Consider the following 18,214-nt stretch of genomic DNA (forward strand, 5'->3'; position numbering starts at 1 on the left):
GTTCTCTTAAAAGGAGAAATTTGTGCTTTTTATTCTGTTCCTCTTGTATACTGTGGTATCCTGTCCCATTTCAGAGTAGGACTTTTTTTTTAATTTTGATCACCCACCTTTCAAACTTGCAGCACTGTTACCCCTTTGTTCTCAAGGTCTTCTCTGTTTTTTTCTGAGCCTTGTTCTCTCCCTTTAGTCCATGCACTCCTTCCTTTCCTTCTGTGGCTTGTCCATTCACCCTCCCTGGTTGTGTAACAGTGACAGCTTGCTGCCTCAAAACAGAGCATTCAAATGAATTCGCTTAGCCAATAACTTCTGTGAAGTTGCCTTTTCTAATGGTGTTATTACTCAGTGATGCACAAATGTGATATTCCCCCTACTGGTAGGCAAACGGGGGATCTGTATAAACATGGTAAACTGCTGTTTTTCTTTAAAGGAGAGCCAAAGACTTGTGCTTTACGCTTTTTTTTCTTTCCCCTGGTGTAGCCATTTTGATTGTCAAATCTTTGTAAGGGGTTTGTGAGTTGACTGTATTATCCTAATAACAATTTACAAATAGTGATTGTCAAGCCTTATCCATGCATTAAATTGTGGAAAATCATTCTGTTTAGTCATAAAATTTGCGATGTACTGAGATGTATATAGGGTATTCTGACATGTTTTCAGTCTCTCTTGCATTCTCTCAACTGACAGAATGGCTCATTTAGAGAGGGAGAAGGAATGTATGAATCTTATGTAATCAAAGAAGCCTTGTCTTTAAGTGTTTAAATTGAATACTGATTTAAAATTTCTTCAGTTACACTAAAAGGTAAATCTGTGTTGCAAATGTTACTGACTTTTAAGCCCATTGGAACTAAAAAGACTTGTCAAATTGTAGCATTACATTAAATTAGATGTGGAAGAAGCAAACTTGTATGATGATATTGTCTCTTGACAGCAGAAATTGAGTTAGGTGGGGCAAATTCTATACTAGAAGGTGGTAGGAGTGAGGCTTTTCATTGATAATACAAGAAAGCTGCTTGCATGTCACTTTCTTGATCTAACTTGAACTCTTGCAGACTGTTACTGTTTAGGTTTGGAAAGAAATCTGTAAGTCAGAGAAGCATAAACCCTCATGTCCATTGCCATTTCCATTTAAAAATTTGGGCTGTAATGAAGCAGACTTACAAGATAGTTGTCTGAAGAACCCCAATATAAAATATCTTTGATTAACTAGCTATGGTCCAAGAAACTCAGTGCTATTGTCAGGGGGCTAAACAGCAGGAGTGCCAACTCATCATCTGTTCTAAAATGGGGGAAAAGAACCCGTATAAGCAGCGCACAAGTTCCGTGTTTGTCTGCATGCATATGAAGAAGTTTCTATAGTTCTAGAATAGATAGAAGGAGCACAGACCAAGGCTGGGGCGTGATGTTAGCTTCATACTTGAATTTTGTTATCATTCACTTTTCCAAAATACACACTTCTGTTGCTGCCTTGTAATGTTGATAGCACTGATACAAAACCACCCAAAAAAGTTAGTGTTAGCAGTTCAATTTTTGGATCACAGTAAGTCAGTTCCCCTGGATGGGAAAAAAAAAGAAAAACCAAATTCTTGAGTTGTCTGAAAGGTAATTTAGATGCAAACTGAAAAACATCTGCCTTGCTTGAGTTAAATGTAAGTTCTGAATTTATGAGGAAAGTGAAGCAGCTCTTCTGAGCCACTTTCTAGGTATAGCCTTGGTGCTAACAGTTGGGGGGTGGTTACTTGTGGTATACCAGCATACAGATTATATAGCACAAATTGGCTTGTTCTCAGATATAATCTGAAATGCCAAAAACTTTATTTAGAGTTCTCTTTTTCCATACTCAACTGTTACCAACTTCACTATTTTCTGTGGAAATGTCAGGGGGTGAAAGAGGCTCGAGTAAGTTAGTTCAAGTTACTTATACAAGTAAGTGACTGCAGGGAACATCATCCCAGCACAGTATCCTTTATACAGTTAACATGTGGTCTTTATTGCGTAGGAAGACGAACATAACTGTTCAGTGTTGTCACAGTCTTTGAGGCACTTCTTACGATGCAGGTAGAGCCTTGATTAGAGGGAAAGGAGAACAAACCTAAAATGATTTTTTCTGTATTTTATTTTCTAATGGCAAGTGTAATACCATACCATGGAAACTCCTTGAATGCTATGGTAAGCAAAGAAGGTACAGTTTTGAAATTTCCCAATAAGTAAAACGTGTAGGAATATGGATTTGTCTGTCAGGAACCTCCCAGTCATTTAAAGCTTGAAGTATGTGACCATAATAAAAATTGAATGCTGATAGTTTAGTAACCTAAACAATTAACTGATCTTTCCCAGGCAATCTTTGCAATTTCAGCAAGTTAATTATGATTTTAGGGAATGTTTAGGTGCCTAGCTTCGTCCAGCAAGGCAGGTACCTTTGGTCTGCCATCCACACACTGGATGTTTTCATATTCCAGAAAACGACTTATTCTAATTTCTGAAATTCTTAGGCAAACACAATTAACAACTTCAACCTGAAAGATACAGTTTTGGGAAAGATGGAAGGAACAGGTGCAACAGTGTCTCTGAAAGTAGAAAGTATTAGAGATGATGGAATTACATACAACATGTATATGGGGAAAATATATCTGTAAGCAAAAAAAATCTTGCGGAGTGCGGTATTTCAGTAATTACTTGCTTTGTTGTAATGTTAAAAAGATTTATTAATAGTTCAGTGGCAGACAGTACTCACAAGTCTTTGGCATCCAAACCAGATTGTGTATTGGATGGGTCCCACAACTGGATGTGTGCACTGACCTCTTTATTTCTAGCTTTTTAAAAAGAAACTTGGTAGCAGCATTTTGTATATGTATGAAGCCACTTGAGTCAGACAGGAGAAAAACCTGTTCATGTTACAGCTGCTGCACACTTTACAATTGATACCTTTAATTTGCAGCCTCTCTTAAGGGAAGCTGCTCTTACGTGGGCAAATCTAGCACATCAAATTACTACCATTTTTCTCTAAATTTGAGTTCTCATTACCCGTTTGGCCTCTGCTTGCTGTGTAAGCAGCCTCTATGTGAAGAGCTTTTCTTAAAATCAGCTTAGCAACTGTGCTGTTGCTTGGTTATTTTTCCCTGTTTTCTATAACTGGTAGCATAGTTTTGAGCTCTTTCCCCATTGTATTTGTTGCTATGGGGAGGAGGAGTTGAGGCAAGATGTATGTGAGGAGGGTGGAAGAGTCGTGGGATATTCTACACAGCAGCTCCCACCCCTCTTTGAAATCATCTGCTTCCAGTTGTGGGATTTCTTTATAGATGATGGGTTTTTCCTGTTTTTTGTAAGCCTAGTTTTCTTTGATCTTGTTAGTTCCATACAGGTCTCCCGAGACATTCTGCAGTCATTATCACCTTTTTGGGTGGAGTTTATTTTATTTTTGGTTTGTTTTTTTTTTTTTTAAATAACTTTTTAACATTGCATATATGCTTGGGATAGAGCTCATGTAATTTTCCAATCGTATTGATTGTATGTGATTGTGCCCTGCAGAGGTATATTTAACAAAAAATAAAAAGGATAGTCTAGGTAATAAAGGAGACCATGAGATTTGTTGAGTCAGGTTATGAACTATTTCTTGAATTTATTTAGGATCCTGGATTAGTGAAATTCCCTGTCTGCTGTTCTCATAAATCAGTGCTAAACAGTGTCACGCATGCTTTCTTTCTGTTTGAACTGGTTCTTTACTGGCTTTTCTTCTCTAGCTGTTTTCTTCCTTTCCTGCCTCTCTTTCCCATTAAAGAAAAAAAAAAATAATAATAATCTTGAGCCTTTATGGGAATAGCTGACTCTGGGTTGGTATTGTGAATATGTTTGTAACTATCAAAACATTTTTAATGGGAGTAGAGTTCAAGTAGAATGTATGAGAAGAGTTCCATCAACTGAATTATTTGCAAGTTCAGGGGAATTTTTGAGTCTTGTACATACAGGGCTGGTCATGGGGAAGACGTTCAGAGGTGCACAAGGCATTGATACCTCTCTCCTGGGAAGGTTAGATGCTTTACTACCTTTTGGAACAGCTCTGACATGACAAAACAAATAGAAGAAAGAGTTCACTATATCCAACTCCCTGTGTCTTTACTCCTGCAGTATACTTTTTAAACTTTCTAGATACTATGCGGAAGTGGGATAGAGTGAATTGAAGGAGGCAAAACACAAGAGAATCCAGAGATCTGAAAGTCAGTATTTGTCTCCTTTATTTCTTTTTTAGAACTATAGAGCCAACAGTGCCACTTCTGTATTAAAGAACAAGGAAGTGGTATGTGTGCATGGTGGTTATATAGAAAAAGCCGTATATTGAAATACTGTTTCTTTTTCCCTCTTCACCTTGTTTTTCTCTCTCACAAAGCTGATTCAACCTCAGTTTGCTTCCACATAGTGTGTAAGGGTCCTTTAAGTTGCAGATTCAACAACAACAACAAAGTGTGGAAAGGTGGTGATCCACTATTTGGTTTGTAAATAGATGGAAGTGTCTGCAAGGTCTTACCTGCTTTTCTGTCAGCATTTATATTAAATGATAAATTAATGGAGAACACTTTGGAATACCTCTTTTTTTTTTCTGTTTGGGATGAATGTATGTTCTAAATGTGTGAGGTGTAAGACTCTGTGAGACTTACTCCAGGTCAAGGTGTGTTTGTTCTCTGCCAGGCTGGAGCATAAGAGATGCCAAATACCAAAGAAATCACGTGTGTCTATTTGGTGGTCTTACCTGTTCTCTTCTGACTCTACCTGTAGACAGAGTGGCTTCTTCATGTGTTCACCCAAGGTGAACAAGAAAGAATACTCAAAATACCAGTTTTTGTGATTGCTTAAAGAAAGACTACGTATTTAAAAACAAAACAAAAAAAAACCAAAACCACCTTCAGAGCAAGGAGCAAGCAGAGTGCCTCTAATGTTGTGCTTGTTTCCTGTTCTGGAACTTGCCTTGAAGTCAGAATAAGGTTGGCTCCACAGTCTGTTTTGTGGTTTTTAATCTCCTTTCACTTCTTTTTGAGGGTTTTAACAAGTCATTAGCTGGCTATAAATCTGAGACTGGCTGAACATAGTCTGATACAGAGTAAGTTGCTGCTTTGCTAAAAAGCTGTTCTTTCTCCTAGTGCAGGCCAAGCACAGCCTTCTGCCCTGGGAGTTTAGGCATGGTTATTAAATTTTGAGCCCAGGCACCATGGATGCAGTCTGAAGTGTGTGCTTTGCTGGCCCAAAGCCCATCACTACTAACTGTTGGGCCCCCTCACACTTCCACACAGTTGTGTTACCTTGTTGGGAGACTTGAAGCGTTCAGCTCCTATGAAGGGAATTGTATTCAGTGGGCAATCCAGCTGAAAACTGCGTGTTTCAGTTGGTGATGGTTTCCTTTCCTTTTTCCTACTAATCTGATGGTGGAGGATGCTCAGGTACTTGGGGGGGGGGGGGGGCGGAGGGAGCAACCAACCAACCAACCAACTCTATTTCAGCAGTGACTGGCTTTTAAAGGAGATCTGAAGTGCTGCAGAGTGTTGGATCCCTTTGGAAGAGGGGGGTGGCTGCTCTGCATCATGAGAGCTTTGGGGAAACTTGGAGGTTTTTGTATATTTGAGAGCAGGGGAGACTGGGGTCAGGGGGATGGCAGCTGCTGGATTTTTTTTCTCTTTGGATTTGGATACCAGAATAGAAGGGAGCTGGAAAAGCCTTGCCCAGAACATGGGGTTTCTTGATCACATCTTGTTCTGTGAGTGCCTAAGTCTTTCTCCCTGTGTGTCGCCATAAGTGAGCACCCAAAGCACAGACCAAATTTGTGTTCCTGGTCACCACTGAGGTATGTTTAAGGGCTATTTCTTTCTAGCTTCTTAAAAAAAGCGCAGTTCAGAGAACAGTACAGGTATGTTGAGAAGATACTCTGTCTCCCTGCTGCTGTAAATGGTTCTGGGCTCTTTTGCCTAAAAAGCAGATAGCACAGTTTGTGATCTTCCTGCGGAGGTGGCAAGCAGCGGTGTGCTGTACCGTACAGCTCTGCAGGCATCTGGAAGAGGCAGAAGCACCCTAAAGTGAAGGGGTCCCCTGTCCTGGCTGGGATGTCTTGAGTTGTTTCTGTAACCTTCTCCATAAGTGTGAATTCCAGCTTCCTATCTCCTGGACTGTGAGTGTGGGAGAAACTAAAACCAAGGCACGATGCTTGATCCCAGGCTGCTGGGCTTAGAGTTTTGGCACTTAATGGTTTTGAGCAGCAGATCCCTGCTTGGGGTCTGTGAACAGCAGCTTTGGGAGAAAAACAGTCCCTCCACTAGAGCAAACAAAGCAGTTCATGATTTGTGTTAACGCACTTCTCACTGGATGCTTCCTTAAGTATAGTTCTGCTAAGGCATGGTGCTGTTGTTGCTTTGAGCTGAAGCAGCAGTAACTTGCCATTTATGTGCTGCATTCAAAATATATTTACCCAGCTACCCTAGAGGGTATGGCTTGGGCAGCTTATCGATCCCTTCAGCCCTAGTGTCAATTCTGGAATTAACCTCACTGTTAATAGGGCCACCATCATTAAAGAAAGTATTTCCATGCACAGTTGTAGGTGTTTGGCCTCTTTTTTTTTTTTTACAGTGAAACAAGATTGCAGTTTGCAGTACCAGCATACTTTGTCACACTGGTAAGAGTTCATTCACACTAGCTTAGACAATGTGGGATACGCAAAACACAAAAGGTGTTTGTTCTTGGGTTTATTGCTTTAAACTGCCTCTGAGCATTGAGTGAATGGAAACCCACACTTGAATGCCTGCTGCTCTTTGCTGGATGTGGATGATCACTAATTCATCCTGAAGACCATGGGACCTGCAAGCATATGTGTTACCTTGGAAAATTAAACCAGCAGCCCCTTGGAGCAACAAGGTCAGGTGCATAAGTTCTTTCTTTCTTACTGAGGACATTTTACCCCCTGCAGCAGATGACAAATATGTAACCAGCAGGTTACTCACTGACTTGCATTGCAAGTCTGGCCTGATCTGCTGTTAGGCAGAAAGAAATTCTGAGGAACAGGTATTTGTGTGGTAGTGGGCAGCATCCAGAATGGATTGTGTAGCTTTTGTGCTTGCTTTTGATAAATATATTCCTGGTTATAAAACTGACAAGAGCACGAATTATATGTTGGGCAGAGTCAATTTTTAAGAGTGGCACTTTGACCTCAGGCTCTGGAGAGGAGCCCGTGAAAGCAAAGTTGGGTTCAGAGCATGTCATCCTTTCATTTCCACAATCTCTGTCTCATTTAATTCTATCCCTTAATGGTATAGTGAAGTCTTTTACTTCCCCCAAACCAGTTCGCAGCTGCATTTTCCATCAAGACCTGGATGCCAGTTAACAGGGCAGCTTTAGCACTCAGTCAGCCAGCTCCTGGGTTTTGATGATCAGGAGGCAGTGCCATTGAATTTGTAGAGCAACTGCATCCTAGATTGGAATGCGTTGCTCAGTCCTGCCCTACGACTGCTATGTGTGGGCTGAAGGTGAGGGGAGATGCTGTTAATCCTCATCTTTACAGTGGTGTAAGTGAAAAGGTGAGTGTATTTAAGAGGGGATGTATTTGAGACTGTGTGAAGTGGGGCAGTTTCTCCCAGCTGGTCCCTGCTTGGGAATGGGGCGTAACAGGGCTTGGGGCAGAGGGAAACATTTTACTGAGCTATGAGATACCAAAGTGAGATTTGTAAATACCTTAGATCATCACATTATTGTTTGAAGTCTTTAAAGTTGTGGGGTTTTTTCATGATAAAACCAGTTAATTTTCTGTTGGCAAGAACTGAAAGCATCTGGTGTTTGCATGGGGTAGGTGGTCAAACTTTCTCTTGTCAGATTGAACTTTAAAACTTCTTTCAAACTAAACATTGCTTTTTTTTCTGTTCTTTGTTTAACCTTCTGTAGCTGGTCATCAGCCTTTGGCCTCAGCATCCTACTCCCCTCCCACCATCCCCTGCTTTCGTCTCAGCTCTGCTTGAGCACAGAAGTCCAGTTTGGAAACTGCTTTGGACTAGTTTGGGCTCAAGCAGGACTGCTTATCCTCTTAACGATTTGCATTTGCATTCTAAAAGCAGAAGGCTGGAGGTACAAGGGCAGGTAAGAAACAGGTTCCACTAATCTTTCATAGTTAGTTCATTCCTTGTAAGGGTTCCTTTCCTGTTGTAGGAGCCTATGAATTTTAGTTGTGTTTTTTCACTCTGAGCTTGGGCCTGAGGAGCCATTTTGAGAGGGTGTTTGCATCCCAGTTATCACAAAGGCTCACTTCTGCGCAGTTCACTAAAGTGTCATGCTTGACTTCCATCCCCAGCCTGTAGCAATGCTTCACGGTTTGGAGAGCAATTCATAAGGTCAGGTTGTCCTGAGTAATCATTGATCTCTTGCCCACCTGTAGAAAAGCACTGCTAATTTGCTTTGCACTCTGGTTTTGGGGTGTGAGGGTGTGGGGGAAAGGCTTTTATTCTCAAGAGCTGAAGTTAATCTCAGAATGGTTTGAGCTACTTAACATTAGCTGGGTTCTTTAGCACACTGCATGGGTGCTGTGGGACATTCATGCCACCTCAGGTAGCACTGGTAGGTTCAGTAGGGTGGTTGCTGGAGGACGAACTGTGGGTCTGCAAGCCCAGTTGGTTGTCTCTTTATGCAGCAGTGAGCACCCATGGGATGGAAATGGCCTATACTGGCTGGAGCCCAGCTGTGTTGCACACCAAGCGTGGGATGGAGGGGTTTCTCTCTTCTTCCCTTCTCAGCTGAATCAGCAACTTCTTTCTTGGATTTCCACACCTCTTATAGGGGTAAAGCAGAAAAATGAACCCTTTCTAATTTGTACATTTTTCCTTTCCAGTAACCCCTTTCAGGCAGTGATGTTGCAATAATATTTTTGGGATCCTTCCAAGATGAAAGCAGTTGACATATGGAGTGTGTGGCAGTGCTTCAGGGGAAAAGGGAGTGTTGAAGAGCAATGGAGGGAGGAGGAGTGTTTTCAACCAATTGCTACAGCAAACAGCTGGCCTAAGAAACAGTGAGGGCTTTTGCCTGTAAGAGACAAGATGGAACACGTCAGAGGCCAAGTCAGGCTTAGTGGCTGATAAATTTAACGCATTAGTGCGGAGTCCTGTATTTCTTCTAGGTTGATGGAGTCAGGACTTTACTATCAAGCAAAACAGTCTTTCCTATTTAATCAGGACAGGATAAAGATGAGGTGCTCTCTCCACTCCTTGTGCTTTTGGTTTTAAATGTGAGATTAGCAGCACTTTGTGTGCCGGTGAACACCATGAACTGCCTCTATCTTAACAGGAGCAGGCAGTTGTGTTTGTACAGGCAGGTCAGCACATGCTTGCGGACATGCCTTTCCCTGGAGGTTAGCAGAGTGACAGGACAGGACTGCAGCGAGGTTGTCCTTTCTGCGGTAGGACCAGCTGCAGGCATGTCAGTGCTGTGGGGGCCGGGGAGAGTTAAATGTTGGTGAGGGAGGACTGCTGGGAAGCAGCAAGGGCTGCTGAGGTCCTGGCCTTAGGCCTGTGGAGCACAGAAGTGTGCCTGGCTTGTTGCTGGCTGATTTTTCCTGTAGGAATGAAAGGTTCGGAAGAGCAGAGCTTCCTGGAGTACTTTTAATTGTCTGAATAGTTTTCCTTTCTCTTGCCCTGCTGCCCTGGGTCTTGTTTTTTGTTTCTGCATTTGGTGGATTTCCCTCCCCTTTTGGATTCCCCCCAACCTCCTTTGTGGTGTTGCAGCTATCGTAAACCTTTTGAAAGATAATCTGTTGTTACCAGCAAGAGCAGTGGTTGTGGCCTGAGCAAGTACGTCTTGTTTTGCATGTTTTCCTGCAGTACTTGTTGCTATGCCATTAGCGTATGCCAGAGAGGGCCCCTCAGGGCTTGATATGGTCTTGGTGCCAAATGAGGTAATTTCTGCTTTTCCGGAGGAACTTCAGCTGAGATGAAGTCATTGCCCAAGAGCCCAAGGGGAGGGGGTTGCGAAAGAACCAAGAGGTCTTCTGCATCCCAGATTGGCTCTTGAGCTGCCCCTGTTTTCCTCCCCCGGGGGCTGGCCCACCAGCACTGGCAAGACCACAGACGTGGAGGTCACCACTACAAAATAGTACCCAGTGGCTGTGGCAGTGAGTACGTGGGAGCAGGCAGAGACCTACCCGAGCTAGATATGTCTTTGAAAAAGTCTTCCATGACACAGAAGTCCCGGGCTGGCTGCCAGCCCTTTCCAGTAGTTGTTTCCCAAGCTGTTGTGGCTGTGGTCCAGGAGCTTCCTTCCACTGGGTATGTGAACAAACCCAACGCCGTGTCATCTGAAGGGCATCTCAAAACCACAGTGCACCGGAAACCTTGTGTGCCACTTAATTGGCCCTACGATAGCTGATGAGGCCTTGTGCTAAGCTGATGGGATGTGCAGAGCCCTGCTTTAGCAGAGGTGGAAAATGTAAACCATCTGTCCTTCTGGAAGGTTTTTCGGAGGCCTGTTTTTTCTGGAACATGGTTATTAACATTACCCTACCCTCCTCAGGTCAGGGACAGTCAGTTTGCACTGAGGTGTTGTGAACTTCGGACAGGAACAGCTGTGATGCACCAGCTACACCATACACGCTTATAAAATACACTTTTTAGGGATTAAAGATGCTTGGTGCTTGGAGGGGCCAACTTCTCCAGAGACCTCTTCCTTATCACCTCTCTCCTCTGCTGTAATATTTCGTGTGTCAGTAACTTAAACAGTGTAAAGTTGAGGTGAGCCTGAAAGCACAGAGAGTAATTGAAGGGAACAGAGGACCTCAGGTGAAAGGGGAACAAGAGACCAGGAAAAGGGGAAGGGAACAGTCAAAACCATTTTATCTATGGCTGGCTGGTCTGTGGAGCAGACCAGGGGTACCTGGGGGCTCTGCCCATATGGAAGATGGGTAGGATCTGTACAGAAGTATAATCACATCTGGTCAGGGTAGCTGGGTGGCTCTGGGGGCTATGTGCTGGGTCCTGTCACGGGCAGGCTTGGGGAAGGGCTGCACAGACAGAGTCCTTTCACTGTAGCCACCTTGGCTGGCTGGTGGGAAGGACTGAGGGGTTCAAATCAGTTTTGTGCAAATTTATTAGGGCTGAGCCTGCTGCTTAAACCAGAGGGCACCCAGGGCTCTGGGACAGCACCACTTCCAGTGTATTGATTCTAAAAGCAGCGCGTGCTCAGAGGCACGCTTGTCCTGCTGGTGGTGTCTGTCTGTCCTTCAGTTTATCCTGCAGCTGCAGGACAAAAGGGTGATTGAAGAGGACCGTGGGGCTCATGTCACTCTGATGTTGGTTAAAACAGGGCCCACAGCCTGTGGCAGCAGGATGGGTTTTCTGAGCAGGCAAGCGTGTATAAGTGCTCTCTTTCTGGTTCCAGGACAATGCATCTTTTTGTGGTGTGTCTCTTCAGTGTCTGGGGTCTGGCTGCCCCTGAACACTACGTTGTGGAAGACATCTGCACTGCAAAGCCTCGCGACATCCCAGTGAACCCCATCTGCATCTATCGCAACCCTGAGAAGAAGCCCCAGGAGGGTGAGGGGCAAGAGCCAGGGAAGGGCAAGCTCCCAGAGTCTACTAACCCCAGGGTCTGGGAGCTGTCGAAGGCCAACTCACGCTTTGCTATTGTCTTCTACAAGTACCTGGCTGACTCCAAGGACAATGGGGAAAACATCTTCATGTCACCCCTCAGCATTTCTACAGCCTTTGCCATGACCAAGCTCGGAGCTTGTGGTAGCACCCTCCAGCAGCTCATGGAGGTCAGTGGCATTACTTCAGTTCTTTTCTGTAGCTGTCACCAGGGACTGAAAGACAGCAAATGTGATAGCAGCTGACTGCTGCCAAAGGGCTCTCTGGGTCATCATGGCCTCCTGGCTTGGGAAGGGAGACCTTTATTTAAACAAGCCTCTGGGAAGGACGCGTACACAGGCTGCTTGTCTCTGGATTGTCTTAGATCCCAGCTCTTTTCTCGGATTCCGTAAGTGGATCCCACATTCAGGATAGCTTGCCTGGGTTTGAGAGATTAATTTCGTCTGGAGGAAAGGAAGCCCGTTTGGGAGATGAGGGAAGGGAATGAGAATAGTTTGTTTCTTGCAGATCAGGCAAGAATGTAGCTGAGCAGGTAGCTAGGCCTGTTCTTCAAAAAGCGGGAAAAGCTGTAATACCAAGTCCCATTGGGAAAGGCTCTTTTTCACATTTCCTTTCTCCCCTGGGACAAAAATAACACACATGGGACACTTGCATTCCACCTGGCTTCCAGGGCTCTGCCACCCTGTGGGAGCACAGCAGCATCAATTACTTCTTGAAAGCCTCCTTGTAGTAAGCGTAAGAGCAGTCTGAGCACTCGCCCAGGACTAAACAGCTTCGGTTCCCTTGTGTGGGGCAGTATTAGAGCAGCACAGTAAGGGCCTGAGCTCCCCAGGCAGGGGCTCCTAAACTCATAGAGGGGAACTCTGGAATGAGGTAATTTAAGTTCTGGCTCTTCTGTGGGACCAGTTAACTCCTTGCCTGTCCAAGCACCCTTCTCACTATCAGACCTGCTCACCTGATATTTGCAGGTGCATTCTTCTGCCATGTGGGGCTTGGTACTGCCCGTACCTTCCCCACAGACAGGAGAATACAGCCCAGAGGCGCTGTTCTCCCTGCAACAGGAGGTGAGAATCAAACTGCTCCCACTGCTGCTCTCTGCCTCTGGAGTAAGTAACGCTGGAGTCTCCTGCTGTTATCCACACGGTCTGGGCAGAGCAGAGCAGTGAGCCACATCTCCAAAATCGTCACTTATCCCTTCTCCTCTGGGCAGCCCTTCTCACTGAAAGGGGACCCTTCTCTCACTGAGCCACCCAGGATGCAGATACCCCTTTTTCCCTACACAAGGGCCAGTAATACTACCTTTGCCTCATAGGAAATGGTGCCAGAGATCCTGGATGTTTGTGTGGAGCAACATGTTGTGGGATTTTCTGTGCCTTAAAGCCCTGAGTTGGATAGTAGTAGACAAATCGTAACTCTCCTTCCAGCTGGCAGCTAGGCGCAGATAAGAAAGAATGCATTGTGCTGCAGAAACCTTCCCTCAGAACAATTTCTGCGTATTCCCATTCCCAGCAAAAATAGGTAAGAGGTACCAGAGTTGCTCAACAGGCCATGAGAATTGCTCCTCCTGGGAAGAAGCAGCCTTTGGCATTGTCACAGGAGGGTTTAGCGAAACCCTATGACCTTCACTGATCTGAAGAGCTGCTTCCAGGCCCCAAGAGCACAATCCTCATCTCATGTGAGGCTCTCTGGGGTGTGGTACGGGATTTGTGAACACTGTGTGTAAACTATGTTAATTCTAACAGCAGCAGGGGAAGCCTGGGGGTTCATATGTGAAGCTAGGATCTGTTCCTTGACAGGGGTCAGAATGCACAGATCAAAACATCACCAACACTTTAGTGTGTGTTCCGCACAACCACCTGAAGGATCTAGGTAAATCATGCCCGCATTTTAATAGGCACACACAAAATGATGCATTTTCCCCGGACAGCTGGGTTAATGAAAGTGGATGGGGAACAGAGCTAGAGAGAGAGGCAGATCCAGGCAGGTGCCCTGCCAATAGCTCATTGAGCAAGAGCCAGAGTCTTCTCTTGGGAAAGATGCTAGATCAAAGACAGTCAGAAGCTGGGACCAGTCAGAAGCAGAGTATGGGTGGGGAGCAAGGGAGCCAGAGTTAGAAAAAGGAGCAGTAGGACCTCTGCATGCTGAGCAGTGTTTAATTCTTCATTTTGGACTCTCCAAAACTAGGGCTTGGGCTGGTGATGCGTTGGTCTTACGTAGATTTGGGTTCCCAGTTAATCATGGGAGGGTGAAGCTCTGAGGACCTGCAAATTTCTTGGCTCCATGATTTAGGCTATTGAGCAGCAGGCAAAGGTTGCATCGCCACTTGCTGTGGGGCCCAGGAGCTACGTGAATGTGAGAGCCTGCTCACGGATTCCTTGTTGCTGTTTGGCTCCTCCAGGTCTTCCGGTTTGACACCATTTCAGAAAAGACATCTGATCAGATCCACTTCTTCTTTGCCAAGCTGAACTGCCGGCTTTACAAGAAAGCCAACAAATCCTCGGAGCTGGTATCAGCCAACCGCCTCTTTGGGGAGAAATCTTTGGTCTTTAATGAGACTTACCAGAACATCAGTGAAATAGTTTATGGAGCAAAACTTTGGCCCTTGAACTTCAAAGTGAGTTTGAACCACTTGGGATTTTCTTGTTTGTTTCCTTCCCACCATCCTGCTTTTGCTGCATCCCTATCTTTTGCCTACAGGAAGTGCCCTGCTCTAGGTGTGAAGGCAGGAGGAAGTATGGGATGCAGCTTCTCCTGTCCCAGTCACTTCCCACAGACTAACCACAGTCACTTACCCACTCCTCACTCCTAAACACTGCAGCACTACACTGGGAGCAATGTCCTCCCTGAACACATACCCGGTTAATCTGTCTCCTGCAGAAGAGATCCAAAGAGGTGTTTAAAACCCTTGACTTACTTAACCTTTCTTGGTCTTTTCCTGCAGGAGAAGCCAGAACTTTCCAGGAAGATCATTAATGAGTGGGTGGCTAATAAGACAGAGAAGCGCATTACAGAAGTGATCCCAGAAAGAGGTATTGATGATCTCACCGTGTTGGTCCTGGTCAACACCATTTATTTTAAGGTATGGCTAACAAAACTGGGGGAACAGCCTGTTTCCCGGGGGGAAAAGTGATGCTGATGTTTTACCCTTCCATCTCCCTTTTAGGGGCACTGGAAATCACAGTTCCCAGCTCCAAACACAAAACTGGATTTATTTCATAAAGCCAATGGTGAGACCTGCAAAGTCCCAATTATGTACCAAGAGTTCAAATTCCACTATGCATCCATCCACCAGGACAAAGTCCAGGTGCTGGAGCTGCCTTACAAAGGGGATGATATCACGATGGTGCTGGTCCTGCCCAATGCTGGGACACCATTGGTGGAGGTGGAGCGAGACCTGACATCGGAGAAGCTGCAGGACTGGATAGACTCCATGACAGAGGTGTCTCTCTCTGTCTACCTCCCTCGTTTCCGTGTTGAGGACAGCTTCAGTGTCAAGGAGAAGCTGAGAAAAATGGGGCTGGAAGATCTCTTCAGTCCAGAAAATGCCAGACTCCCAGGTCAGATGTGGAGATGGGGTGGTGCAGGGTGGAGGTGGGGGATAACTGTTCCTCCACAGGTGGCAGGGCAGTAAGTGCAGCAGCACGTGAGGAACAAGAACAGGAAAGCATTTAGGTGTTGCTGCGTTCAGTGATGGACTCTATGGTCAAGACCCATCATGGACATACAGCCCTGCTCTGCACTAAGGACGTGGGAGCTAAGCAGTCAACTGCAGTTGATGATGGAGAGTGTTTTTGGTTTAGGGCAGACATACCTTCTGCTTGAACACAGGCTATGAAGGATGGAATTGTGTTCTCTCTTGAGCTGCTGTCTAAAAACATAGTTTTAACTTTCTCCATTTTGTATTTCAGGTATCATTGCAGAGGGCCGTACAGACTTGTATGTATCTGAGGCTTTCCACAAAGCCTTCCTCGAGGTAAGCCTCATTTGGTCCTGTGGGTGTCTTTCTCCTTGTTTTTAAAAACACGAAGCGTTAAAATGAAAAATAGCTCTGAACCCAAGCTGTTCAATTCTTCAGTGATCTGGGGCTGTGGGGAGAGGTGGAAGCTGGGCACTCACCTTCTGTGGGAAGGAGGGGGAGCTCTCTACATACTGCATAATGCCTGTATTTTAATCCCATTTTCTCTTTGGGTTGGTAGGTGAATGAAGAAGGCAGTGAGGCATCAGCTGCCACAGCTGTCACCGTCTCTGGCCGTTCCTTCCCCATGAACAGAATAATCTTCAATGCCAACAGGCCCTTCCTCCTTTTCATCCGGGAAGCTGCCCTCAACACTATTATCTTCATGGGCAGAATATCTGATCCTTGCTCCTAAAGGATCTTACAGGGCCTTGCTTTTCCCTCCTCTGCCTCTGGAAAAGGGGCAGTAGGGTACTGCCAAAAATCCAGGGCTGCTCCTAGGGTGGTTGGTCTTACTTGTTTGGTGCAAGCTGCAGGGACTGCACCCAGGTGAGCTGTTACTGCTCCTTGCTGTGTCAGGGGAGGGTGCTCACCTGCTCCATCCTTCATTCAAAGGGAAACAGCATTTTTTTCCCACACCAGTATTTTAGTGGCACCCAAGCCTGAGTCCAGCATTGCTGTCATTCTTATATCCAACCCTACTCCCTTTCAGGCCTCAAACTGTAACTGATCCCCTGGTTCATTAAAAACCTATAGATCTGTACATAACAAACTGATCTCTGAATGGACAGTTTTCACTAAGTCGCTTCCTAGACTTATTTAAACTCTTTCAACAAATGGGCCCTTTTCCTGCTCTCCGCAGACCCAGCAGAGCAACCCCACACTGCAGAGGTCAGTGGAAAAGCAGCAGCCGAATGGCATGTGCTGGCTGAGCCAGAAACATCAGCAGTGGTGTTTCCACAGCTCTGCATGGAGCAGCTGGTAGGTGGAAGAGCTGCCAAACACCAAAGCCCTACTTGCCAACAGCTCTGGCATGTCCAACGTGTCCGAGTACTGCGTAGTCACTAGTGAAAGCCTTGCGTAGTCAAAGCTTTGAATCTGTTTTTTGAGTATGAAGATTTAAACTAGCTCCACAGTAAAAGCTAACCTGTAGTAGGGGTGTCTGAACCCTGACTAAGCCCAGGCAAGGTAACCAAGGTCTGTAATTCTGTGAAAAATCTGTTATTTCACCTGCAAGTTTATTCCTAGAGCTGAGGTGACCTGATCTGCTGCCATGCCACATGTGTGATCTGACCTCTGCTCCGTGAAAGGTGCAGGACCTCTGACAGGGTTGTCTTCAAAATGTAGAAGAATGGTGAGCTCTCCTCTAAGATTTCAGCATTTAGGACAAGTGTTTGAACCAGAAAGGGCAGTGAAAGCACAGTCCTGTCTTAAGTACGTTAGAGAAGCGCGTGCAGACAGCTGTAAAAACGCCAGTAGATGGCACTCCCCAGCGTGCAGTTTACTCCGGATTTTGTAGGACCAGTGAAGCATCTGCCTTAAGGAAGGCTTTTTCTCTGCCGCAATCGCCACAGCAAGCCAAGCAATGAGGGAGTTAACTCAGACGTACCAGTCTGATGGAGCTGGTGTGAAAAGATGCTTGGTCACTCTGTCCCTAGTTTTGGAAGCAGTAAGGGGTTTTGCAGGACTCCCTCTTGTTCCCCAGTAGGAAGGTCTGAGCATCTATATTTGTGCTGCAAGTGGTGTGTGGTTTGGCCATGAAGAGTCAACTGCTCTGTTGTATCACAGGGCTATACCACACTTGAAAGAGACCTGTAAAGCACTTACCCTTTTTGTGCTGACAAGCTTGTCTGAAGTAGGATCTTGGAAAACTGTGTATATAATGCTGGGGCCCTGGAAGAAAAGGGGGCGCAGTTTGGAAATAACAGAGTTCAGAAAGCAGCTGCTTTTCTCCCTGACCTATTCTGGTGGCCACCGCTGTGGTATTTCTTGCTGGAGCCCACCATCTGCTTGCTTATTTCATTGTGCTTACTTCATGTGTATGTCCAGAGACGTACAATCTCCTGTGCCTCTGTCATTGTGTGCCAGGCCATGGAGGTGGAGGCTAGTGAGAGAGGGGGCTAAGGCAATGCTGGGTCTCCCTATGACAGAATGCCTCACCTGCCACCAGCAGCTGGGAAAGCCTTCTTGTTGCAACAGGAATCAGGCGCTTGGCCTGCAGTGAGAGCATAGTGCTTCCTTTACCTGGTGAGACCAAAAAGGGCTGAGCCTGCAGAAGTGATGAGATAAACCTCAAAATATAAAGGACAGAGGTCACCTGGCACTGCCCTGCCTCCACCAGGTTGCTAAGCTTAGGGCAGTGCAGAACTGGCTAAAGCAAGGACCAGGCTCTCCCACTGCTGCTGATCTGAAGCGGGCAGCAAAGAGAAAATCAGTGTCAGATCAGACCAGTCAGCTACAAGACACAGACAAGGATATGAGTATTAAACCATTTAATTCTCAAACCACTCACATGCATAATGTTCTTTTACACAGTGTTAAAAGAAAGAAGAAAATGCAAATTTTTTTTAATACAAACAGAATTTCAAGTATACATTTATAGAATTTTCAGATTCCTACCCAAGTTGCTAAGTTTTCATTCACATTGTTCTTAAAGCTGTCCAACGAG

The 18,214-nt window shown here is 45.3% G+C and overlaps 1 protein-coding gene across 2 annotated transcripts in view; it reads left to right on the forward strand.

Annotated features, from left to right (window-relative positions):
- RC3H1 (ring finger and CCCH-type domains 1) overlaps positions 1 to 16,322 on the forward strand; it is an 80,639-nt gene extending 64,317 nt beyond the window's left edge. For both annotated transcript variants that reach the window (XM_061452097.1, XM_061452096.1), the window contains 6 exons: positions 11,383 to 11,761; positions 13,990 to 14,205; positions 14,533 to 14,670; positions 14,755 to 15,148; positions 15,500 to 15,564; positions 15,788 to 16,322. In XM_061452097.1, coding sequence (XP_061308081.1) covers positions 11,383 to 11,761; positions 13,990 to 14,205; positions 14,533 to 14,670; positions 14,755 to 15,148; positions 15,500 to 15,564; positions 15,788 to 15,961 — 1,366 coding nt within the window. In that variant the 3' untranslated portion in view covers positions 15,962 to 16,322. The remainder of the gene's footprint in view (positions 1 to 11,382; positions 11,762 to 13,989; positions 14,206 to 14,532; positions 14,671 to 14,754; positions 15,149 to 15,499; positions 15,565 to 15,787) is intronic.
- Positions 16,323 to 18,214: the final 1,892 nt, after the last annotated feature.

This window comes from Pezoporus flaviventris, unplaced genomic scaffold (assembly GCF_033815535.1).
Source record: "Pezoporus flaviventris isolate CSIRO_AGI_PZ_B2104156 unplaced genomic scaffold, CSIRO_AGI_Pfla_v1 ptg000013l, whole genome shotgun sequence".
Classification (NCBI taxonomy): domain Eukaryota; kingdom Metazoa; phylum Chordata; class Aves; order Psittaciformes; family Psittacidae; genus Pezoporus; species Pezoporus flaviventris.